Genomic DNA, 27,118 nt, shown 5'->3' on the forward strand with positions numbered 1-27,118 from the left:
AATTCGTCTTCACAGTGAGCCAAAATGAGGGATGTGCGCATTTGGTTGACTAAATAATTATACATCGTCACTTTTGCTAGTTGTAACCTGAATTACTTGTCATTTCAATGCATTATTTTTTTTTTTGATCAATGAATGCCTGAAATGCCGGTCAGATGTTGTGCCTAAGGAGCCAGGGATGTAGCTCTACTACCACATGGCTACTACCACAATGCCGTAATGCTCTACTACCAGGATGTAAACAAGCACAGATGATAGATGGCATTTCATTGCACAATGTAGTTTGGCAGTATTTTGATTGAATAGAGATACAGTTGTATGTAGGCTGTGTCAAGTTGTGGACTTCATACCTGCAAGAAGGACTGAAAGCTGGTGGTGCTAGATTTCCTAGTGTTAGCCACACTCAGCAAACCAGTTTGACATTGTTCACCCACAGACTGTGTTTCCGAAATAGATTGTGCTCCATTTTGACTCTTTTCTGACTGTTTTCTTAGGTTTCAAGTACCCAGTTTTTCAGATTTAAAATTTCAGTGGTTATGCAGCAGGTTACGTAGCTCTTCAGAGCTAGTAATAAAAAGGTTCTCATGTCTTATTTACTGAAGAATATGCTTGGAAACTATGATTTATATATTTTGTCTAAAGATTCGTACCAGTGAGATTTTATTTTACCCCCAAAAGGTCCAAATATGAAAGATAAAGTAGAAATATAAAGTCCCTATTGTATTCTTCTTTCCTCTTTAGTCCTTCTATTCTCAACATAGATTAGGACTTCAGATAAAAAACCAACCCAGGTATTGGTCATAACACTTTCAGGGCAGCGCGAGCAAGGGTTCACTATTTGAAGCTGTGCCATAAATTTTTAAGGAGGAACATTTTGCAGCTATCTATTTGTGGATTTGCGAGATAAATAAAATAAACACAAACTCCTGTGTTTTCTCTTTTTTATAGGGTTGTGGAATTAAGGCCGTAAATAATGCATGGCTGAAAGCATCCGTCTCTCTCTGAGCTGCCTCTTTTGGATACCAAGGGAACTGAAGGCAAGTCAGCACAGATATTTATGAAGTGTTGTTTGATTTAAGAACAAACTGATTCTGTCAAGTGACTTCACCACTCACCTGCTTTAAGAGCACTGCACACTGCAGACCCAATAACCAACCATATCACCTTTTCAACTTCCACCTCTGACAGATGAAGGTAACAAGATATTCAGCGCCTCAGTAAAAAACAATAACATCCAGGAAGTTAACTTAAGTCTTTATTACATTCTAGGTTACCTGTATTAAATAAGAGATTGCCAGGAACTTACTGGAAGAAGGAAGGAGTATCCCTGTTTACATGGAGGGAGCCACTGTGTCAGCAGTTTGCAGGTATGTCACATTCGCCACTTAAACAATTTCCACGGCTGTGTTGTCTGTGCAAATTTGTTATACTATATAGCAAAACAATTTAAACCATCAAATATTGATCAAATTCTCCTTCAATGTGGGAGCATGGGTCTTATTTATTAAACACTGGTAACCAATTGGTGCTCAGGATTGGCTGATACCCAAAGCTCAGGTACCAGAAAACGCAGATTAGTGCATCCTCGAGTGACTGTATGGATAATTTATCAATGAACTTGAGTGTGCTTTAGATGGCCATTATTCAAGTGTGTTTTATAGCTACCACTCATATAAAGTATGCTGTGTGGGCTCACTTATAAATTGAAAAAATGTCAAACACGGAAGGTTTCTCTGTGCTGGGTTGGTTAAGCTTACACATTTTGTCTGGAGAATCCATTGGCTGATGTAGTATGTGTGATGTCACCTATCTGTTTTTGAAGCTGAACGTCGGCCGGTGCCATATTGGAAATACTGACCTCAACCAAACATCTGTCGAACTACATTTCACACGACATAATAGAGCAAAACATTCCCCGAAACAAGACATTCCCCCTAATGTGACAAAGGCTTCCTCACTTTGTCTGGAGAATATCTGATTCTGCCCAAGTAAATGTCCTTTTTACTAGCTTTGTGATGAAGTGGGTAATCCAACCCAACAGTACCAGACATTAGAAAGCACATCATATATCACATCCATTTCCAGAGCAGTGGGTTTTTAAACTTTAAGAAGCTGGAACATAATGTGACCGTTTTAGAGACAAATTGTAACAGAACTCCTGAAGACTAAAAATAACCCAAATGCCATTGAGTGGCATTATGGGACATGTAGGATCTAGCGTTTTATGGAGTCTGACTCATGCTCTACAGCCTAAAGGCAATAAGTCTCATCCTCCGCTGCGTAATCTGTCTCTGTCTTTGGCATCAGGCAGATGATGGAAGAGCAACACTGACTCACTTGAGTGACTCTTTCAGCTTGACCACATTTCATGGAGTCAAGCATCAAAATCTCAACTCACAGTGGATATTTGGCTGCATTGCTCTGACTTTCAAGACGTTATAACTTCATGCTGCAGAACTGGATACTTGTAGATGTCATAAACTATATTAGTTTGCCTTATATTATAAGTAAGAGAATAAATGGTGTGCACTATCAGTCATTTCCTTTCTAATTCTCTGACTTTGTGCATCTGTGTGATGCAGCCACATTTATTTCTGAACATTTTTGTCTACAAAGTTATGTTGGGTATTTCTGAGCTTGCACTCTGTGGAAAATGAACCTTTGGTAGAATTAATGAAAGCAGACACCATTACAGGAGATATTTCATGGTAGATTAACAGGTCAGAGTGAAATGTCCTCAGAAAAAAAACATGATATTTAGTGTATTCTGTTTTGAAGCTGGACTGACGTGGACGTTTGTTGACAGTGAGAAGTGGTTGTGAACTCTGACCTCTGCTGCACATCATCCATGTCCGCTGATGAGCGATGCAGTCGGACGTGTTAACAGACGTGTTAATAGCAGCTTGGTGAGCAGATGACAGGTTGTGTGAGAGTCTTTTGAGCGTCAGATCATGTCGTTGATGTGAGTTCAACCTCAGGCTGCTGTCAGCCTGGATCCGTCTGCCGTTTGAAATGTACAGTAAGGAAGATGTGAGGTCTTCCTCTGCAGATCCAGTATTTCTTTTTTGTTTGTTTGATTTTTTTATTGGCTTAATCATCATAGAGATGGTCTGTGTTTTTATCTTGCAGTCATTAGCAGGACATTCAGCTGAGTTGCACCATCTGTATCTGCATATCACAGCCACCCGATTAGTCTGGATGAGTGGTTCAAACAGAAATAGTGTGGCTGTAAAAATGATGTTTCATTTTTCATTGAAGGCAAAAGGGCTGGTTAAATGGTCTTGACTCTAGTACAGATGCAGAACCTCTCTCGGAGCTCTGATGTGACCACGGCTGCTTCAGGGACTTGTCCAAGGTGTTAAGTTCAGAGGGGAAGTTTAAATGTATCACGATTAAATTAATAATACTATGGCAGCATCACAGGCAAGTTAGCATGTTCAGTCAGTTTTGACACTAACACAACGCCATTCCAAAAACACAACTACACAAAATTCCCAAAACACAACAACACTAGATTCCCAAAAACAATAACACACTATTCCCAAAACACTACACTATTCCCAAAACACAACACCATCCCCAAAGCACACCATCCCCAAAACTCTACACCATCCCCAAAACACAACACCATCCCCAAAACACTACACTATTCCCAAAACACATTATCATCCCCAAACAGTACACTATTCACAAAACACATCATCCCCAAAACACAACACCATCCCCAAAACACTACACTATTCCCAAAACACTACACTATTCACAAAACACTACACTTTTCCCAAAACACACCATCCCCAAAACACTACACTATTCACAAAACACATCATCCCCAAAACACAACACCATCCCCAAAACACTACACTATTCCCAAAACACTACTCTTTTCCCAAAACACACCATCCCCAAAACACTACACTATTCACAAAACACATCATCACCAAAACACAACACCATCCCCAAAACACTACACTTTTCCCAAAACACATCATCCCCAAAACACAACACCATCCCCAAAACACTACACTTTTCCCAAAACACATCATCCCCAAAACACAACACCATCCCCAAAACACAACACCATCCCCAAAACACTACACTATTCACAAAACACATCACCCCCAAAACACAACAACACTACAACACTACACTATTCACAAAACACATCACCCCCAAAACACAACAACACTACACTATTCACAAAACACATCACCCCCAAAACACAACAACACTACAACACTACACTATTCACAAAACACATCACCCCCAAAACACAACACCATCCCCAAAACACTACACTATTCCCAAAACACAACACCATCCCCAAAACACAACACCATCCCCAAAACACAACACCATCCCCAAAACACTACACTATTCACAAAACACTACACTATTCACAAAACACAACACCATCCCCAAAACACAACACCATCCCCAAAACACTACACTTTTCCCAAAACACATCATCCCCAAAACACAACACCATCCCCAAAACACAACACCATCCCCAAAACACTACACTATTCCAAAAACACATTACCATCCCCAAAACACTACACTTTTCCCAAAACACATCATCCCCAAAACACTACACCATCCCCAAAACACTACACCATCCCCAAAACACTACACTATTCCAAAAACACATTACCATCCCCAAAACACTACACTATTCCCAAAACACATCATCCCCAAAACACTACACCATCCCCAAAACACTACACTATTCCAAAACACAACACCATCCCCAAAACACTACACTATTCACAAAACACAACACCATCCCCAAAACACAACACCATCCCCAAAACACAACACCATCCCCAAAACACTACACTATTCCCAAAACACAACACCATCCCCAAAACACTACACTATTCCCAAAACACATCATCCCCAAAACACAACACCATCCCCAAAACACAACACCATCCCCAAAACACAACACCATCCCCAAAACACTACACTATTCCCAAAACACATTACCATCCCCAAAACACAACACCATCCCCAAAACACAACACCATCCCCAAAACACAACACCATCCCCAAAACACTACACTATTCCCAAAACACATTACCATCCCCAAAACACAACACCATCCCCAAAACACATTACCATCCCCAAAACACAACACCATCCCCAAAACACAACACCATCCCCAAAACACAACACCATCCCCAAAACACAACACCATCCCCAAAACACTACACTATTCCCAAAACACATTATCATCCCCAAAACACAACACCATCCCCAAAACACTACACCATTCCCAAAGCACAACAATACTGTCAAAAATCAACACATTGCCCAAAACATACTATTCCCAAACCACAACAGCATTGCAAAACACAGCATTCCAAAAACACAAACACAACATTTCCAAACCACAACACAATTCTAAAAATTCAACAAAATTCCCAAAACACAACTCCCAACCCCTAAAACACACAATTCCAAAAACACAACACCATCCCCTAAAACACAACACCATTCCACCATCACCACACCGTTCCCAAAACACAACATCACTTCCATAAACATTCCTAAAACACAACACCTTGAACACATCACAACAACATTTGTAAAGGACCCAAAATGCAACAGAATTTCCAAAAACACATCAAAGCTTTGGAAGATAACCGTAGACCTAATATGACATTTTTCAACTTCTTAAAATAATTTCAGTACCCGCAATATTTTAAAAAATATTACATTTTCCAAAGCGTGACATTTCACAAAATCTGTCATCATTTTCAAAAAGCCACATTACTTTTCAAAATTTTAAAAAAATCCAATAAACATGATATTCCACAAAACACATCATCATTCCCTCCACACACTGACAGACTACTTTAATGCTACTGAGTGTTAGGTTTGTTTCCCAGCAGCTGTGAGTTAATGGCTCTCCTGGTGCTTTGTGTAATGGTTTAACTGCGGCGATGACACAGCCTGTTATAGAGCCGCAGGTGCGTCTACCTGGCAGGCTGCCACTCAGCCTATCAGCTCACAATCCAATGATCCTTATTATCACTGCATCAAACACTGCTCCGCTTGTGTTCCACTCAGCTGCTGATTGCTCACTCACATGTGTGTTTGCGATGATAAATTCTCATGACTGGGCTGTTGCACTTGTGATTTGGGGCTGTCACACTGGATGAGCCGAGCGATGAGCAGCTGCTCGGCCCTCTGGGAGATTTGAGCTGAGAGAACATGCTGCAAATTCAGAAGGAAGGGGAAATAGTTAGAGCGCAGATTATTGTGTGTTTGTGGTGAGAGATGTAGGTCAGGTTACTTTCCTGTCGCCAATTGCCTGGAAGAGGAGGGTAAATCAGCAGGAAATACACCAGCTGTCAATTGACTGTCACTTTGAGACTACAATCGCATGCTGAGTCAGCACTTTGTACTTCAGCAGCACAGGAAATGGAGGACAGAAGAATTGATTCATTATCTGCAAACCAAAGTGAGAGTTTTCTTTTCACGCTCTCTTGGCACTCACAAATCCACACACCTGATACACAATTACTACTGGATGGTTGCAAACTGGTCCTTTGCTCTTTAGATCAATATCCTTTTAATACGACACCTGAAGGAGACCATTCAAAGGTGGTGCCATGTTCCAAGCAATGTTTTCCTCAGCTAAAATTTTCAATGTATCTTACACTACAGCTTTGTATTGATATAACATACCACTAGCTTGTAACCTACTGATGATCATCTTCATGAAACCGACTCAAATATGCACACTTTTTTTTTTTTACTTCAATCAGCATGTTGATTGAACCAATTTTTAACATTCACACTGCATCTAAACTTCCATCTCCATGTGCTTTCTTTCAAGTATAAAACTAATCAATCAACTGGGATATCACTAGCTGTTGCCAATGGGACATTTTTAAAAATAAAAGTCATGTTGTGTGTTACATTGCAAAACATGGAAAGCAAAATCAGGCAGACCAGAACACGTTGAGATGACATCCCAGCTCCTGCAGTTGTGCAGTTATGCTTTATATATCTCAATAAACGAGTATCTGCATGCAAGTGTGGCTAGCAATCCGCTCAGGATAAAAAATGGCAACTTGAGTGACAGATTGGTTTCACTCTGTGTGGCCAAAGCCCATCAGCATCAAGATTTCTGGACTACCTAAATGCAACTGAAAGGATTGATCTGACCTCCATTTAGAAAACAAGCATTTAAGGAGTTGTTTCCTTCTCTTCATAAGGACAGACCTGACAAACCTTGCATTTTCACTTTTTAAAAAATCTGCACCAAGAAAATCTTATTTTGGTAACACCTGTTAATTGCAGGTAAACGTTGTCGTATCTTGATCGCCCGTGATGTGTAGATGCAGAAGGAATCTTCGTGACACTGGCTTGCTTGTTTAGTAATGCATTTATTACAAGAAAACAATACCAGTATCGGAAAAGCACTGCGGAATGCCTGGAAGACAGCGTGTCAATCTGTGTGTTCCCATTTGCAGTTTACCAGCACCTCTTATAGGTCTTAGAGCCAGTGACATAGCCTACTACAGAGAACAAACTTATCTTAACATCTAGTCTTTTATTATTTTGTCCTTGGCTCTGTTGACTTAAGGGCCGCAAAACTTATCCCTGCAAGTCACAGGAAGGGGGTCTCTATCTAAATGTCCTTGAGAGTCTGAGACAACATAGATTTCTCCTTGACTTGTTTAATGTCAGTTACTTAGTTTATGTCAGATACTTCAACGTCAAGAAAATTGGTTTCTTTTTCGGGCTCATACAGCTGAAAATATCCAGAGACTCTGTGTAACTTACTTTTTACTGTGAAACTGAGACCTACCAGTAACACATGATATATCACTACTCTGGGGGATGTAATGGACCAAAAAGTGCTGGTGTTTATGTTGTGGACATAAATGCTACATGGAAAAGGAAGCCTAGGCTGGATTATCACTAACTGTTAGCGACTGTAAGCTGGCGTCACTTTCCAGAGCCATATCAGACGGTGATAGACAATGATTGCTCATGGGTTTCTGAGATTGACGAAGAACATGACTGGTATTTTTAAATAGTGTGATTTGAGAGCTAGAATCTATGTGTACACTATCCTGGCTCTAAAAAGAAAAAGTATTATTGAGTGACTAATAACCTATTGATCAGACTGATGCTCCCTCTGGACTGCTTAGAAACTGATATTCTACATTCGCACACACGTACAAACGCCTTACAGACACATTTGTTCTGTCTCAGGGATACACAGACTCTGTGCCTCCTGGTTACATGTTCTTCACCACAGCTTCTCCACATTCAGTCGATAGTCTTCCATTAAGAGGGGGTCGGCTGTCAAAGCAACCTGCGACCTCCTCTCGCCCCCTCGGAGCCCACCGCCCTGTGATGTCCATATCAATATGAATTTCAGCCCTTTGTGCCCATCAGCTGTGACTCCCAGTGTCCATTAGTCTCAAATATCTGTTTCCTCCAACCTGTACTATTGATTTTGGGCTCTTTTGTAACTGAACAAGCACTGATTTTAGAGACGGGGTCATCTTGATGGGACCAACACAAAAGTTACTCCATATTTCCAATATTCACCAAATTAAATGCCAGTCTTATCACTACTTTTTGTTGCCTCACAGCTGCTCTAAATATGTGAAAAAAAGCCAACATCTGATGCCAGATCGGAATTAAAAGTTGATCGAACCCATGCCCCTGGAGGTCAGGGCTTTTCATCTCTGAGGCCATGATGAAGTGACCTGTTGTTGTCAGATATCACAGCAAACACTGAGCACAATATGCTTCTTTATCCCCAGAGGCATGGTCACTCACACTATTGCCTGCATCTGTTACTGAATGGTGTCTGTCTGGTGTGATAGGAGACATATCAGCCGTCCTCTTCATTCATAGGAAAGACTGAAGTGATGAGATCGACATGAGACAAGATGACAGGATTTTGGATGTGATATAACCCTAATTGGTGTGCATGTGGAAAAGACATACGACACGATGCAACGCAATGTGAAAGTATATGATGCGATACTATAGGATACGACACGACGCGATACGACATGATACGACACGTCACGATACCATATGATATGACGCGCTATGACATGTATGGTACGCTACGACACGCTTTGATATGTATGGTGCAATACGACATGATATGTTATGAATTTTGAATATAAAATATTCCCCTTTTCAAACATTTTTATAGACCACACATTTTGTCAGTAAATCTTTTAATAAACTAATATTAAAATAATTTTAAATTAAAGCTATCATGAATGTTTGAAGGACTGATATTATGTATATAGATACATATTTATGAATGTTACAGCAGTGAGCTGAAAGTAATTTTTTCTCTTTGGCTTAAAGCGGATAATTAGGCCCAGAGTTATAAAAGTTAATCAGTTCTGGCATATTCCTCAGAGTGATAATAATTAATTATTCATCTAAATCTTATATAAAATATATAGCAAAACCACTGGGCGCAGACTTAGCCTGATGGATAAGTTGTGCGCCCATGTAGTAGGTGACCCAGGTTCGAATCCGGCCTGCGGCCTCCCTCCAACATGTCAATCCCCCACTCTCTCCCGTTTTCCCACACTATCCTCTGTCCTCTCCTCTATAAATAAAGGTGTAAAAGCCAAAAAATATAACTTAAAAAAAATTTACAATAATAATAATATATAGTAAAATCCTAAAGGTCCATTAGTATTCAGTTCTGGAGCTGTGATCTTGCGTCATGGTTTTCACTCAGTGAATGCATGTTGGCTCAAATATGTTGGATTGTTTTTATTAGATATGACACTGAATATATATTCGTGACCTTGGAAACAACAGCTGACAAAATAATCTTACCACAGTTCAGTTCTGTAGCTTTTATGTTTACCACACAACCTCAGCAGCATCGTAGTGAGATTATTCTGCTGTTTCTGGGTGGTCCATAACAAAACTTTAAAACCTCTTATGTTGAAGTATCTATGGATGAAGAGTACTTTGAATTAAAACACTATGCTGAGTTTGTTTTGGTTATTTTAGGACTAAAAGCAGATGTAGTGTGATCTCATCCTGGAGCCTGCAAACACAATTTACACCAGACTTCAAATTTAGAAAGCTTAGATAAATCCTGATCATTATTACTACTACTTCTACAACTTCTACTTCTCCTACTAATAGATTTTTAAAACATTAAACCTCCTTCTGGCTCGTCCCAGTGCATCCAAAGTGTGAAGCCTATAAACTGACATATGTCCACTCTCCACTGCTGTAGCATATCTGCCGCCAGGGGGCCTTCAGGGACGACACCAGAGACTTCTTGACGCAGTACACCGACACCAGAGACAGGAAGATGGCCGACCTTTTGGCTTTATTTACGTCGTCGCCACTCATGCAGGACCTTTTCATCAGATCCGCTCATTGTAATCCCTCAGCCCCCATTCAATTCGCAGAGGCACTCTGTCACTGCAGAGCGCTAAAGTCCACCAAATTAATGGATCAATAAGCCCCCTGAAAGCCTCTGATCCCCCCTCAGCTCGCTATCAAGTTACGTGTCATAATGAATGGGGTGTTGTTTATGTTGTAAAGTGCAGCGTCACCCAGTCCATTGGACAAACCACAGTCCTGAGACAGAGCTGTTCACCAGTGGTGAGTTTTGTGATGAGGGAGCTGAAAATCAGGAAAATGGTACCAATTCTTTAAAGTAACACCTTTTATTTGTTTGATTAATGGATCATAAATCTTCTGTTCTATGGTATCAATTACAACGGTGTGTGTGTGTTACCACTTACTCTGTTTTTAGATATCTTTAGTTTATCAGGAGGAATACTTTCTAAACTTCCCTCAGGAAGCCTTAGTTAGCAGCTTTATAAGAATTTAAACACGACCGACCATTATTATAACTCTTTACAACAGCTGTGAACATATATGCGATTTTAAGACCCCATTAGGCATTTATTAAGGGGTTAAAGTCGACAACAATTACGGAGAAAAATACCAGCAAATGGGATTTATTCACAACCTGGCAACCCAAACTTGTGAAAAACTAACCATGCATCGTATTGACTGATACACAATGATATGACCATCGGTTATCTTTTAGACAAATTTACAATATACAAAGGCTGCAATTGTATTCAAATGTTCTGCTAACTTCTTATTGTTTTGTTTGTAAAAGTCCAAAACAGTAATGTTTCACATAATGATTTGTGCGTCGTGACTTTACATCACCCCATCCAATAGTTAGTTTTAATGTGTTGTTTTATATCCATAGAAATACAACTAATTAATTTAATTACCTGTTTCTCTTAATGTAAAATCTGTATACATGAATCTTTACTGACAACAGGACCTAATAGAAAAAATAACAACAACATAATAGTTAATTTGAAGTACAGCTTCACAGAAACTAACATTTTCCAACAGTACAACCATATTTTTCATGTCTCTACATGTCATACTTTCTGTTTTGCCTGGTGGTAAAGCAGAGCTTCAGCAGCTTGTTTCATGACTAAGATTGAAACATAAGAAGGCTGTAGGATCATGTCGAGACGACTGAAAATTTTAATTTGGGTGAAAATAATTAACCCAGCTATTTCAGGATTTCCTGGTGGATCAGCTCGTTGAGCAAAACCGTGGAAACACAACACTGGGTTTGAATTGTGTCCATGTGTTGCGTGTTATTACCACACTGTAAAGTAAGTTGTATAAATCATTGGGTAGGATTAGTCCAGAGGTTGAAAAGAAGATTTCTTGAAGTTTTCCAAACTGTGATTTTTAAGGTTGTTTGAAGGATTGTACATTCTGGATCCTTCCAGAAATATTGACCGCTTAAATCTTTAAATATTTCGGTGATGACAGTAACATATGACACTATCTTTTTATTGATCTCTTCACTGACTGTTCAGCTCATTAAGCTGAATAATTTAGTGTTTTGAGTGTAAAGGTGCTGCGTTTGAACATTGGTATTGTAATTTGAGTCTGCAGCTGGTTTTAAGTGTTTGAGTTCAGATTAAAATCAAGCCTGAGTGTGAACTGCTTAAATCAGAGGTGATCTACTGTCCTGTGTAAACACGGGTTCAGATGATTACTGGGAATGGGAAAAGTAGTTACTTGAAGGGATGAGCCAACCGAAAATGATTCCTCAATTTGGAAATGTAGTCATCTGTGGACCTTTTTAGCATCTTTAAGCCCCTGTGTTTTGGTTTTTACACCTCAAAACTGTCCTATTTTTGTTTGCTCTGACTCCTCTCAACAAGTCTTTAAAGCTGTTTTCATCAAAAAGTTCCCATCAGCCAACAATCATAGCAACCGTAGAAGCTGATAAAACCTTAAATGTTAAATCACCACTCAGTATTCCTGGATTTCTGCGTCTTCGGAACTACTTCTCATGTGATGTTTGAAGCTTCTTTTAGACCGTTGTTGTCTGCATTTGAACCTCAATCACAGCTTGGGGAAATAAGGCAGATCGCTTACTTTTCCCACAACATTCTTGTAAACAACTATAGATCATTGATAAATGGGTACGGTTATTTTTTTCATTCTTTTAGAACGTCAGTACCAGTTTGTGGTTCAGTTTTTGGACTCATTGGCTAAAATAAAATGCTGAAAGAACGTGACCAATCCCTAATGTTCAGTGCCAAAACCCTCACTTCCAAAGGTTCTCTTTTGGGAAATAGTACCTCAGGGTGGGACTTTTTTGGGGGGGTAGAATTGCCTAACTAGGACTCTATTTGGACCAAGGGCAGTGGAAATATACGTATTTCCTCAAAATGTTCCAGTCCTTGAAAAAGTTCATGCAGTGGAAACAATTATTTCCTTAAATGCTCCTATGGTTCATTGGGAAAGTTCTTGCATTGGAAACACATTTTTTGTTTTATTAAAATGTTCCAATACTTCCTTGAAAGAGTTCTTGTTGGGGGAAGTTATTTATTTCCTAAAAATGTACCAGTACCTCCTTGAAAGAGTTCTCGCAGTGAAAGCTGTTATTTCCTTAAATGTTCCCATAGTTCCTGTGAAAAGTTCTTGCAGTGGAAAAACATTTTCACACTTGAAATGTTACTGTACCTACTGGGAAAAGTTTTTGCTGTACCCAAGTGGCAACAAAATCAACAGTTCTTTCAGTGGGAATGTTTCTTTTAAACTTAAAATGTTCCAGTACTCCCTTGAAAAATTTCTTGTTGGGGACAGTTATTTATTTCCTCAAAATGCTCCTATAGTTCTTGGGAGAAGTTCTTGCAGTGGACACACATTTTAACACTTGAAATGTTTCTGTACCTTCTTGGAAAAGATTTTGCAGTGGAAATGTTGCTATTGCTTTTTTTTTGCTGTACCCAAGTGGCAACAAAATCAAATATCTGCATATTTCAAATTGCAGCTGATGTCACAATTATTGGTGTAATTGCAGTATTAGAAGTACCTGACACAGATGCTTCAGTACAGGGTTAGATGGCCAAAGTTGTGCCTCTAAAACAGGACTTTTACGTGTATTCTTTCTATTATGACACTGTATCATGCTTAAATGTTCAAATTACATCAATGGGTCTATTGATGTTTAAACAGTATGTTGAATCTCACAGCTCTAAAATACCATTACAATGTCTGAGTTTTTTCTGCCCATATATCTCTGCCAGAATTTACCACAATAAACCACTTGCAGTATTTCCAGTAGTTTCAGTTCAGTCGTCACTGTGCGTGGCTGCTCCCGATCCAGCTTTCCTCGAGGCAGCTCCAACTGTAATTGGAAGCAATTATAAATCCCATCTGAGAATGCACAAACAAAGCTCATGGCAAAACAGGCCTGTTTTTCACTTTCTGGCGCCAAGTAGTGTGAACAAAGATTAACGGGTTATTAAACAACTATTGAGACGTTGGAGTCCAGTTACGAACGAGGCCAGTGGTGAGTGATTGATGTGGAAATCTCAATCAAAGATGTCACTCCGCGTTAAGGAGACGAAATGGGATACGACAACATGTTGACCTCTTTAGGGCGAAGACGGGATGATGATCCTGAAGCTTTAACACACATTAAACAAAGAAGTGCTGCTTTTCTTTTTCACTATGCACACACATTGGTATCCATTTACTCCCACTTTATTTTGGACATGATTTGAAACGACTTTATACAGATCTGATGATAAAACAAACCCAAAGCTGCAGGGTCACGTCTCCATATTTGCATGCTAACAGCACGACAGGAACTCCCACCACAATCATTCAGTGCGACCACATTATCACTTACAATCCGGGGATCAATGATCTCAAACAATAGCGGTCGGCATTCATACATTTAACCCCGAATGGAAACCATGTGCTACACAGGTCAAACTGCAGAAACGTGCTGACAGCGCTGGACAGCCTCGAGGTGCACGTCAACCCAGAATAACTCTGGCTCGATTTCTTTTTGTAGAAAAAACGTCTTTGTTGCCACCGTTGGCAGGAAGTCAATCGCATGTATTAAACTACCCACAATGCTCGGCAGTCATCGATAGGGCCTAAATGAGTGCATATGGCGGCATCTTGGCGTCTTTTTGATCAGGTTGAGATTTTAATGGATTTTTCCTCGCCTCTGACAGACCAGGCTGTAGGGTGTGTGGTGAGGTGGGGGTGGTGGAGGGGGTCAGGGTTGGGGTTTTAGCCCGGCCAGGGGCAGACGGCAGGCAGCCGGTGGGGTCACTTGAACCTTGTGGTTGCAGAGCAGAGTGCTGAGACACAGAGAGCCAAACGCTGCGCTCACAAGTGTCCGACAGCGGCAGAGTCAGGAAGTCTGGCGACTGTAAACCCCACCAGCCAACCCCCCTCCCCCACCCTTTATTCCACCGCCCCTCCCAACGTCTCTCACACACTCTGAGACAAACCAAGTGGGTACTTATGCTCACACACCTGTATTTCTACACTTGTGGGGACATTTGTATTGACTTTGATTCATTCTTGGCAGACATTCACTCGTACTAAAAATAATCTTTTAATGTATGGTCTTTACTTTTAATTCACAGCATTCATAATTATTGGGTTTAAGGGAAGTCCCTTGATCTTATAGGAAAGTGTCATAAACACACAAAAATCAACCAGAAAATGTAAATCCTGATTCATATTTTAGAATTATGTTTTTTTATTAAATGACAAAAATGTGATTACACGACAATAAAACATGGCTATGCTGTATTTTGACTTGTAAACATCTGTGAATGCACCAAATGGCAGTTTTTCCCGTCATCAGTGAATCTGACTCAGGTTGTTCCAAAGCAGCTTATTTGCTAGTCGTTCAAATAGAAACTGAAGTTTTGACCAGATGCCGACTCGTCCAAAGGTTCAGGATCAATGGTAAAAAAAGTAAAAACTGATCAAAATGTATTTTAATATGGCCAAACATGGGACTTTTAATCCTGTAGTCAACTACAAGCGCACATCCCTAACTCTGAATATTTGAAAATTTAGCTGAATAAACTTTAAAGCTCCTATGAGCAACTTTCGGGTTGTGTTGATTTTAGCGCCCCATCTGGACAAGTGGTGGTACCAAGTTTTTTCATGTACATTTGCAAGTAAGTTTTGAACAGACACACCGTTTTATTTTTCATGCTAAAGTGTATCATTAATCAGAAACCTCTGCCATAGAAAATGTAAAAAAAAAACTGTGTTTCTGTATCAAGTCACTTGACACCTACCCCCTGTCAGTGGTTTTAGACATTACAAATGACTATAGAAATAATTAATCTTAACACACTACATTTGCTTTTGTAGGTCATAGAGATGCATTAATATTAATTTCAGTCTGTTTAATAAGCAGATGGAAATTCCTCACAGGAGCTTTAAATTTAGATGGGAGGAAAAAAAACAGACTGTTGCTTTAACACCAAGTCTGACTACTGAGACTAACGAGGAGTTTACTGCTTCTGTGATGTGTGAAAATTTTGCATGCCTAAGAATAGTCTCACAGTCCCACTCCTAATGCACACATTGCACCTCTGTCAAGCTGAGATCTTGTATCTCCTTCATACTTTTTCATTATTATTTGTATTCATTTTGAGTTTAATTGTGGGCTGTTCCTTTATTTAGAGGATAGGACATTGGATAGAGCAAGAAACTTGGAGAGAGAGTGTAATAGCTTGAATAGGTTGAATTTGAACCCAGGCCACTGTCGTCGAGGCCTCTAGCCTCTGCACATATACACGATTTAACTAGACCAAACTGGCACCTGCTATTTCATTGTTTTAATTATTTTCATAAATTACTGCGATCAGTCACGCTTTCTAAACTTCCAACAAATGATAAGTACTAATAAGCTTGTGACTGTATCTCCTAAAGTGCTAAGTTCTTTGAAAAACAAGCTTTTTTATTTTTTAGGAAAAGCAGTGGTTTGGGAGATACGAGGTTTGGCTATTTTGAATGTAGACTTTTTTTTTTTTTTTAAGTGGTGCACTGCATGTAGAAACATATAGTAAATCTTAAGAAAATTATCAGCAAGCAAACTTACTTATCTTGGATATAAAACATAAAAAAATCTAACACCCTGGCATAACTTTTGTGCCATAGATGTGATGAGAAGACAACAATGATTGGCACTGTTTTTAATACATCAGTTTCTATTTGTGTCCAGTAAGACTGAACTTCTTCAACAGCTCTAACCCATGCCTTGCTTTATCCTCCGTACACTGACTACAGTATAATGAAAGCTGTAAATTGAAATAGGATTAATGTGAGTGGTGTTCAAGCAGGGAGCTGAAAGTTGTCTGAGTTGGATTATTGACATTTCAAAGGCCTACTGCTGGTTTTCTTGGTGGAAAAAACACTGAAATCGGATTCTTTATGAGATTACAAGTTAAATGACCTGAAACACTTCAGTTTAGAGTACTTTGATTTTCTTTTCAGATTCAAAAAGGGGGGAAAAACTAACTACTGGATAATATATTTTAAAAGACTGAAGTCAGTTCTTCAATTTTTAAATATGTTTCAGAATTTTTGACAAAAGCAAAACCGCTTAAGTATCAAAACTCGGCAAGTTATTCTTTTTTCCCTCACTTTAATATATTTAATTATTGAAAAACCTGATTATTCAAACTCAACATCCTAAATTCAAGATCCCATTTCCTGTGAGAATAATGAGATACAGTAGAAGCAGACGTGCCCAGTAAAGGTAGACAGGAATTTAGCGGAGAAAACAACAGATTTGCGGGCAGACTAAGTGCTTGAGTGAACAGGTTAACAGTGACGGGGCCCTGAATGGCTGTGACAGCGAGAAAGCAGCGAGAGGCTCCAGCACTGATGGGGGAAGTGACCCGGAAACGGTGTGTAAGTGCAGCTCGCCGGGCCCTTTAGGAAAAAACTCTGTGCAGGAGCACTGATGCAAGTCCAGCTAAATCCACGTTTCTGTTGTTTCTGCTGCGCTTTCTGCACACATGCATCGCTCAGACACACTCTGCACTGTCATGTTAAGACAAACAGATAGCTGGGGGAAACCTCTGGCTGTGTGTATTACCTGCAAAAACCTGCAGTGATTCTAAAACTGAGGAGTTTCTCTGTGAAATGTAGAAAGAGGGCTACTTTTTTCAGTTTACAGAAAAACCGCAGCTTTGTGACGTCTGCACCATGAGTCACAGCATCATGACTTCTCATGACCTTACTTAATTCTTGAGCTTCTTATTCAGAGTGCTCAGATTTACTTCTGAAGAGTTAAACTGTACATTATGTACAAGTAGAGCTAAGTGTGCAATTATGCAAGAGCCTTCATGGTATTGATCGTTTCATGAAGTAACAAGTTGAACTTCACTTCTTACTTTGTTTCAAATGATCATTAAAGTAACCATACTAACAGCTAATGTGAGTTTAAGTGATGAATGCATCAGACAGAGGACCAAATACTCCAGTTCTTTTAACACTTTTCAGTCGTCCAAACACGGACCCAGAGTATGTCTAACAACTTTTATCAGACATAGTTAGCTCTACAATTCTTTGTTTCATGTAATAAAACATTAATGTGACTTTTATTAAAAGGATTACTGAGATTATAATCTGTTCATATCTTATCCCTCGTCCCTCCCATGTGTTTGGATCAATACGTGAGAACTACTTTTTGAACTGGAACATAAAAAATAGATTTTCAGCCATGTCTCTTCTCCTGCCGCGTTTTTAAAGAACAACTGTCTTCATGGAGAGCAAAAACAGGAGATCATTTGAGCTCACATCTAGATCATCTATGTCATACTGTACCTATTTAACAGGGCAGATTAATTTTATATATTAAGAGAGATTCTACCCTTTTGAATTTAACATGCATGGCAGTGTAGAGAGGAAGATCAGTCTCATTTGAAGACTACAGCATTAAACAACGCAGCATGAATTCAAATTTTAAAGCCACTTGATGCACATTCATCTTCATGTTACCACGATTTAGGTAAAAAAACAAAAACAATACAAAAAACAGCAAGAGCCCCAAAACCTCTTTGTGTTGCCCCTTTGTGTTTTAATATTTTTTTAGCAGAAATGCCACTTGATGAAAAAAATGTTAAATGCACTCTCTTTAAGAGTCATAACTGAACTTGTCATTACACTTTTGCACTGTAAATATAGTTGTTTTGATTTGTCTTTTTTAAAACTGAATTAGAGGGTCATTTTTAAGTTTCTGTACCAAGTGTAGATTTACTAAAACAACTTTTTGCTTTCTTTTGGAAGTCTATGAGCAAGCACACTATTATGGGCCCCGTATATAAATAAGCATTCTTCATGGGCCCCAACCTACATTCATCCATTCACTATTTTATCGTTGTGGCCCCTCTCACATGAGGGCCCTGTATACATGGTACCCTTTATCCTCACAATCCGACGCCCCTGATCTCAAGTAACACCAAATACGTAATGCTTTCTCTCTAACAAATAAATCTGTCTAAACAACTCTCATTTTCTCAAGGAAGTTGACTTGATTGAAAATTATAAATTCACTCATGAAAAATACAGTTTGGTTCACAATATTTTAAGAAACTCTTAAGTACACTTCAGCGATTTTTTTGCACACTTTAGTGTGTCACTAAAAACACACTAAGATGCTCTCTAGTCTGTGTTCATGACACAAGTTACAGAGAATAAACCCATGATAAAAATATACATCGGTACACTACAGATGTGATTTACTGTTGCACTGATTTTCTTGACTTTAGAAATAATCCACAATATAATTTTTTTTGTGTGAATCAACTTTGGCAATTGAGTCTTTTTCAGACATTTTGATACCTCCTTCTCCTCTGAGTGACTGACATAGACTGTAAATGAAATATACAGTCTATAGTTACTGCTCATAAAGTTTGTATAAACTTTGACAGAGCAGAGGAGAAATAAAGGTAACATCATCTATGTAATTACCTCTCATAACAGAGTTTTCTAAAGTTTTTTTTTTAAGTAAACAATATGTTTTTGGTTTGGTTTTTTTGTGACTCCAAGGTTCGTACAAAGAAAATTAAAAAGAAACAATACAATTGTTAAGAAAAAAAATGGCGGACGGATCCTAACGACTTTTTTTTTTCACATAAAAAATTCAGCTCGAGTCAGAACACTTCGATTAAATTCCAAATATTACATATTTTTATTGCAAAAATCGTCATAGTTATGATATACGAACTGCATTCACAGTTTGACAGTCTGTTAAAGAAAAGTCGAGTGGAAACAACTGATAAGCGTGTTTCATTAATAATAAAAACAAGAAGAACGACAAATATATATAGACTGAAAATAAGGCCATATAAATACACATGAATTATTGCTCTATAAAGAAAGACGTGTAAAAGTTGTGGGGGGAGGAAAAGATGCAGCTCTGAGCTTCATTATTACCGTACATTCATTTAGATGACTTCAAAAATAAAACTGCTCAGAGGAAGTTGAATGCATGCAAATTTATCTGACGATAACCTTTGAGTTAATAATAATAATAATTATTATTATAATAAAATTATAATATAATAATAATGAATTGCAGAGGGACAAAAGTGGCACATGCATGTCGTTGATATGTTGACATCAAAGTTGGGAGATTTTTTATGAAATCCAAAAATAATAAAAATAAAAACAAAGTGTCAGTCCTATCTAAGTATGTCCACACTGTGTCCTCGTGCTCCTAACAGGGCAAACCGTCAGTCTGCGTCAAACAGGCCGAAGTATTTGCCAGTGTTGGAGAAGTAGATGTACGGCGCGCTGTTGGCAGCCGGGTACATCACGGGGAAAGGCATGGGTAACAAACATCCGCCCAGCACGCCACCGCTGCCGCTGCTGTCTTTGTAAAAAGTCGGTAATTGCACGTTTTTCGCCGCCTCCGAAAGCTGCTCTGCGGCCAGCGGGGCCTCCATGTCCGTGGACAGCTGCCTCTTCAGCTTGTTCCTGCGGTTCTGGAACCAGATCTTGACCTGGGTCTCGGTGAGCTGCAGGGAGCTCGCGAGGCACGCTCTCTCTGAGCTGCTCAGGTAGCGCTTCATGTCGAACGTGGCCTCCAGCTGGAAGATCTGCCGCTTGGAGAAGATAGTGCGCGTTTTCTTCTTTACCATGGCTTTAGTGTCCGGGCTGGCCTGATGCTGCTGATCCTGCTCCTGCTCCTGATGCTGCTGCTGCTCGGGCGCGTGCTCGGCGGTGTGAGCCCTCTGCGTCCCGGGACTGACGCCATCAGTCAGCGGTGGAGTTTTTCCCCCGAGTCGGGGCTTCTTTTGCGCTGCGAGAGAAGCGAGAAAACTTGCTTTGATGCAGTAAAAACAAACATTGACACTTTTTTTTAAGCTTGCAGAAACATTCTAGGAAACTGCACTAAAAATATGATGAATAAATAAACCTTGCGCGAGCCCCCCCTGCATTATAAAACTCCATCAGCCCATCCCCTCTGAACAACTTTTATTGCAACATTTTTACGTCGCTTCACTTATTTTCTGTACTTTCATTGAATGTACAGTTACCTGTCTCGTCTGACCCGCTGTCTTGCCTCCTCCGGACGTCCCACACCTCCTCACCCCGCGCCTGAAACTCACTCTTACATCCCCCGTCCCTGCGCTCCGAGCCTCCTCCGCCTCCACCTCCACCTCCGTCCCGCTGCTTTAGGTTCAGGATATTATCGATGGTGAATGTCAAAGAAGCGTTCCGGCTCGGGGCATCCTCTTTGCTCATGTTCTGCGGCATTTCATCCGCTCCTCCGATAATAATCCCGAGACGACGTCGAGTCCAGACGCTCCGAGCACCATCGCTCCCCGGCTGAGACTAGCGCGCGTAGAGAAGAGCAGGCGCGACGTTTCTCTGCGACCCGGAAGAGCGTGGTTTGTCGGCATGTGATTGGCGGGGTGGAGAGGGAAGATGAGGGCGGGATGCAGAGCTGCGTCTGGTTGCCATATTGTAGCTTTAAACACCTTTCTGTCATCAGAATTCAGGCATGCTATCTTGACATGCAATAAAACTTTATCCACCCTCGTCTTTTACTTTATGAGCTCCGGGTCAGCATCAGTCTGGGTCACGAGGTGTAAAAACATATTGAATATTTGATCTCCTCAAAAAAGCAACTCCTAGGAGAAACATCAGACTTTATAATTTCTTATTTTGTCCTCCTTCAAAGTCTTTTAATTGATGAATTTTTATGACTTTATGTGACTGTTTTGCTTATATTTCAATCCTACAAACTTTATTGACTCCTTCATCCTCCATTTGAACTTATTTTTAACACTACTGTTATGTTGCAGGTCAAATTGACCCTTTTTTGTGTTCACTCATGATCTGTGCGAATTAAAGAACACCATTGCACTAAATATTGGTTTAAATGTTTCGTGATGGAGTAATTAATGAGATTTAAAAAATGTTTATTGGGATTTTTTGGGTTCTGACACTTTTGGGTCATTAAATATGCCCCGGGTCAAGTTGACCGAGGAACATTATTGCTGTCCCTAAGAAACAAACATAACAGGAGGGTTAAATATTCCAAATCAAACACACATAGCCTAACTGCGCTAAGCTAAATTATTATAATTTTTTGATCAAATCTTTTAGTTTTATTTATTTTTTTAGAAAAATGACAAATAGGGTACATTGTAGCAAGTAAGTACAATGGCTAAGCTGCCGCACACAAATTTAAGTTTGGGTATTCATACATAAATGTAAAAACACATACAATAAAATAAATTAAAATAAAATACATAAATAAATAAATAAATGAAATAATATAACAAAATTGAAATAAATAAAAACCCACCCCAGAAGAAACTGAGACCACCAGCTGCAGACCACAACACAGATCCTAAGAGAGGCCAGATCTGTGCTTTCAGTTTTCCCACAAAAGAAGCTCACATTTGAACATTACACTCTTTAACCGTGATCATCCGAGCAGTGGAAAGCTCTAAGTAAACTATATCTAGGAAGGTGAGTATCCAGCTTGTGACCGTCTCCCTATTCGGGTGTTTCCACCTAATAGCAACCAACTTCTTGGCAGCAGTGAGGCCGGCAAAAAAAGGTATTTTCTGCTGCCCCACAACAGGGAGTGAGGATAGATCATTTAAGAGTAACACTGTGGCAGAAAACTAAACTAAATTTATTGACAAATATCTAGATGCTAAGTATCAAGTGACAAAATATCAGCAGACCCAAAGATTAAAAGCAACAGCAGAATTTGTGCATAAATTTTATTCATATGTGAACATATCAGTGTACAAAAGTCTGTATTAAAATCCTCTTAAATAAAAAAAAACGTGTCAAAAAGTAACGCTAACAAGTATCCATGCTCACAGCTAGCATAAGATCAAAACTCACAAGCACCAAAATTCTTTTAAAAATTGATCAAGTGTTCATATTCCGCAGACCAGTACATGAAAACAGTGCATTGTCCTGTGTGTATGGGGTCAAATAAGGATCAAAAAGAGGTGACATAGTGTTAATAAGCATTTCAGGACATGTAGCTGTTTAGCTAATGACCAAGCTCTGTTCAAAAAAACAAGTTTGTGGTTGTAAACAGAACACAAAAGTTAAAAAAATATATGTCAAGTTCAAAAATAAGTAAATTGAACTTGATCTTCAATTTTTAAAGTGAACGTTTTGGCTGAAAAAAGGGGTGAAAAATTACACTTTTACTTAGCTTTGAATTTGTACTCAGATGTTTCCTTCTATAAAATCTTGAATTTCTCACAAAGTTTCTTTTTATAGCTCTAAAAACTGGGACACAGGATAAACTGACAATCACAAAAACTTCTTGGCATACATATCTGATCCCCTATGTGCGCATCATTCATACAAATTCTGTGAAAAGCATCACAAAATATAACTATATTTGCAACATGTTTGACCTGGAGAGAATTGTCCTGAATATGAGAATAATAATGTGGGCAGCTGAAATAGTGGAAAAAATGTCCAAATGAAAATGAACCAAGAGGGAAAATCATTTCTAATGGGGGTAAATTGGTCGTATTTATTGGATCATGAAGCAGCCACTCAAAGGTTATTATGGCCCACGAGTTGACTGATCCACTTTAATCTAAATCTGACTGAAAAGAACCAAACACACAATGAATTGACTTTATTGTTTCTGAAACTAAGCTAAAAGAACATTTCTGCAGCATCATAGATTGATTGATTGGTGTAAAAAGAGTCTCAAGTGCACTCCGCCTCTTTAAAGTCCCACCAGTCCGCTCATCTGTGGCGATATGAACGACAAGGGATGGGTAAAGGGGGAAGTCAATGGGTAGCCGATAGAACTAGAAAAGCCGACCACTGGTGACGTCACAGGGGTGGCGATGTTCTCGCGATACAACACAGGAACTCTGACCACCCTCTGGGCGGCATAGGGCATAGCAGCAGCAGCAGTGATGGCGCTGCTGGCCTCCATGTCAGCTGCGATCTGCCGCTTCCACTTGTTCCTGCGATTCTGGAACCAGATTTTCACCTGGGTCTCAGTGAGCTGCAGGGTGGCAGCCAGACCGGCCCGCTCCGAGCTGCTCAGGTAGCGCTTCAGGTCGAAGGTAGACTCCAGCTGGAAGACCTGACTGCGGCTGAAGACGGTGCGGGTCTTCTTCTTTCGGGCCATTTTGAGATCACCTGAGAGGAGGAAGTAGGACATATTTTTCAAAATAAAGCTGGACAACATTCCTCTGAAAGTTTTGGGTGTAATGTGGATAACATTTTGATAAAGTTCAGTTATTTTAGAAACTAAATATCTTCGGAAAAAAACACAGAAACTTACTGATGAATAATTTTTCGATCTGAAAAAAGGTGGCTCCCCAGACCCCAAAACTTTTAGCAACACCCCTGCATAATAGGGCTGAACTTTTCAGGAAAAAAAGGGTTCTGTCTCATAATTAAACCACATAAAACCTGAATTATCTTAAACATAGCAAAACAAACAACAGGAAAACAATTTCTATTTACATCAACAGGAGAGCGCATGCGTGTTGAGGCAGGCTGAAGAGCGCGCAGTGGACTATACATGTTTCAAAAGGTTAGGAAGGAGCATGTCAGCCTCACCTGTATCACAGCTGTCCTCTCTGGAGAAACAGGAGGAGCGCACGTCCTCCTCTTCTCTGTCATCCGTCAAACTCTCATCCCCCTTCTCCTCCTCTGGCTCCTCATGCTCCTCCGCGCGCCCTGCTGGAGGAGGGGAGTCCCGGTCGCTCGTGTGCACGGGGTTTGAGTGTTCATCCTGTGGACCTACGAGTGATAAAATATTTACACACACCAACCAGGCTTTGTGTGAAAACAGCAGATAATTTGACGTATTTTTGCACGAAAATGTGCACTTTCACACTTATTATTTTTTTTGCACTTTCCAAGATTATAAATAACCTTCATCTCTGCGCTGAGGGCGTATTTGGAGCGTCAGTGAGATTGTTGTGTGGAAGCCAAACACTGTTGGCTCGAACCGGGCTGATAATTGGGGAGTTTTGGTGGTTACGCACGGAGGTAGGGACAGTATAACAGCCGGTGTGACGTATCTCCTTTTGAAATCTATTGAATAACCACATTCAGAGTATTGTGTGTGAAAAACAAATGCTTTACGCTACTTTCGCCTGGTTCGGGTTATTTTCGGCTTTTACGCACGGGCATACATTACATGAATGTGACACAATGTCCTGAAGTGTACTATGTAATCAAGATCAGAGCATGTCAGCCGATTAACATCAAATTTGCAGACAATATGAGATAAAATATTTCATCCTTTCATGTAATGTGTGATTCCTGCGAGCTTTGTGAACAAACAAAGACGGAGGAAGAAATGTTTCCAGCTGCACTCACTTCTTGAGTTCGGTGATGCCCCTCTCCAGTTTAGCACTTCTCTGTCCTCTACTCGTTCAGTTTCCAGTCCCGGGCACCTCACCGGGCTGTGTGACACTCTGAAGCTCGGCGTCTCCACCCGCTCCTCCGCTGCAGCCCCTCTGAATGTATTCCCCAGCAGATTCTCGATGTAGAAAGACGAACCTCTCGACGGAGGACCCAGCCTCGATCTTGGCGCTTTATCGTCAAGCATATTTACTTTTATCTGTCCTTCACTCCTCTATAAAATAATCCCAATTTCCTTAAGATTTTATTGAAATTATTCCCGGGAATGTTCCTCGTTCCCAACCAGGAGAGTCTGCCGCTCCGCGTCAACCATCCCGACGCGATCCATGAGAGCTGAAGAGAGCTCGAGCCGCAACTGCGCGAGATCCAGACAGAAATGCTCGTCTTGAAGGGAGTAACTCCGGGGAAAAAAAAGAAAAAAAAAAAAAACACAGGAGACAGGCTCGTTATCCAGAGTCTCTCTCGCTGGCTGTGTGATAGTGTGCCTGGAGGGAGCAGAGACGCTGTATTTAGGTCAAGCAGGGAGCAGAGCGGAGCGGAGACACGGAGCTGTCCTCAGGCTGGAGATGGACGAGCTTCATGCAGAATGGCACAGTACCGCCTATTGGTTACATTTGTCCATGCACGCTGTGGATTAACCATGCACACTGTAAACCTGGAGTCACCTACATATTAACACTACGAATTCTAGCTCTCATACTGTGATGTTCTTTTTCCAATAACTAACTGCACGTGCATTTATTGATAACACTTGAAATCAACACTTCAATGTTTTTCAGACATTAAGCGTCCTCCCACTATAGTTTGACATTTCAGTTAGAAAAAAACTGCTTTTAGGTCGGTATGAAAATAACCAACCAATCAAAAACATTAGAAAAACTAAATAAAGAACCAAAAAGCAAGAAAAGAAAAACAGATAAGTCTCTCATTACATCCGCATCACTGATTTTACCCAGACCAAAGTGGTGTAAAGGAGGCTCAAATATTTAATGCATAACTTACACATCTCTCTTACTGAGACAGTAACTGGGGACAAAAAAAATGTAAGGCATGAATGAAAATCAAGTTGTTGTTTTTTTAACATTAGACACTAATGGCTAATCGACAGTGATATTATTTGAAAACCAGAGTTTTTAACATTTAGGCCAAACACGCGTCGTTAGCGTCAGAAGATGTAAATATTTTTCTTAGAATCCTACTACAACCGATGCTACAAACCGTAACTTTACATTAATTAATTAAATTAAATTACAATTAAAAAAATTGAAAACTTGTTTCACTTTCGTTTTTATTTTGAAATTCGTATCATTACAAAGTCTTTACATCTGCGTGTTATCTAATGTCTACATCTTGTTAATCCTCAAATGTTTACAATTAGTTGCCTGGTAAAATATCACCTGGGGGAAAAAAAAAACTGATTTTATAGAGAATGTTAAAAAGTAATGTTAAAAATGTTTTTAAAAAGTGAACAATTGTAGGCCGGCCTGTCAGACCTGTTTTTCCCATGATAAAGTTTTACAAAGTCATTATTATATATATTTTTAACACTTTCTTTTTGCTCATACAATATCCAGATTTTATAAACATACATTATTAACTTGAAGATCTCCTGTTTTAAAATGTTGGCTTTAATGTTTGGTATTTTATTAATTTATGTGGTGCTCTCAGCCTTAAGAGTCATCAAACAGATTTTTTTTTTGTGAGTCTACAATGACAAAAGTGTGTTGTTATGAGGAGCACCATGCACATTTTAACTAACACAATCTTAATTCACCAAGTAAAGCGTGCTCTGCACTGTTTGCAAACACACATTTCCACATTGACAACAACATCCCCACTGGCCCTATCACTCATAACATCATT

At 39.7% G+C, this 27,118-nt stretch overlaps 2 protein-coding genes and 1 long non-coding RNA gene across 3 annotated transcripts in view; 1 reads left to right on the forward strand and 2 right to left on the reverse strand.

Moving 5' to 3' along the window:
• Nucleotides 1-1,267: 1,267 nt before the first annotated feature.
• LOC117807858 overlaps nucleotides 1,268-27,118 on the forward strand; it is a 103,181-nt gene continuing 77,330 nt past the window's right edge. The window contains exon 1 of the long non-coding RNA XR_004630040.1: nucleotides 1,268-1,367. This is a non-coding gene — a long non-coding RNA (uncharacterized LOC117807858). The remainder of the gene's footprint in view (nucleotides 1,368-27,118) is intronic.
• Nucleotides 19,583-21,233, reverse strand: LOC117807857 (homeobox protein HMX3-like). The gene is made up of 2 exons (XM_034677268.1): nucleotides 20,908-21,233; nucleotides 19,583-20,669 (listed from the first exon to the last, which is right to left on the reverse strand). The coding sequence occupies exons 1-2, from the start codon at nucleotides 21,125-21,127 to the stop codon at nucleotides 20,101-20,103; spliced, it is 789 nt and encodes a 262-aa protein (XP_034533159.1). The 5' UTR covers nucleotides 21,128-21,233; the 3' UTR covers nucleotides 19,583-20,100.
• On the reverse strand, nucleotides 23,451-26,093 carry hmx1 (H6 family homeobox 1). The gene is made up of 3 exons (XM_034677267.1): nucleotides 25,211-26,093; nucleotides 24,443-24,625; nucleotides 23,451-24,016 (listed from the first exon to the last, which is right to left on the reverse strand). The coding sequence occupies exons 1-3, from the start codon at nucleotides 25,440-25,442 to the stop codon at nucleotides 23,592-23,594; spliced, it is 840 nt and encodes a 279-aa protein (XP_034533158.1). The 5' UTR covers nucleotides 25,443-26,093; the 3' UTR covers nucleotides 23,451-23,591.

This window comes from Notolabrus celidotus, chromosome 23 (genome assembly GCF_009762535.1).
Source record: "Notolabrus celidotus isolate fNotCel1 chromosome 23, fNotCel1.pri, whole genome shotgun sequence".
Lineage (NCBI taxonomy): Eukaryota > Metazoa > Chordata > Actinopteri > Labriformes > Labridae > Notolabrus > Notolabrus celidotus.

What these genes read in the sequence shown, in the direction of transcription:
- LOC117807857 (XM_034677268.1), bottom strand. Translation starts at nt 21,127, where the DNA reads ATGCCGCAGAACATGAGCAAAGAGGATGCCCCGAGCCGGAACGCTTCT. An exon ending in CAGCGGGTCAGACGAGACAG is followed by an intron (nt 20,670 to 20,907) that starts GTAACTGTACAT and finishes CTTCTCTCGCAG; the next exon opens with CGCAAAAGAAGCCCCGACTC.
- hmx1 (XM_034677267.1), bottom strand. Translation starts at nt 25,442, where the DNA reads ATGCTTGACGATAAAGCGCCAAGATCGAGGCTGGGTCCTCCGTCGAGA. An exon ending in GGCATCACCGAACTCAAGAA is followed by an intron (nt 24,626 to 25,210) that starts GTGAGTGCAGCT and finishes TATCACTCGTAG; the next exon opens with GTCCACAGGATGAACACTCA. An exon ending in AGAGGACAGCTGTGATACAG is followed by an intron (nt 24,017 to 24,442) that starts GTGAGGCTGACA and finishes TCCTCCTCTCAG; the next exon opens with GTGATCTCAAAATGGCCCGA.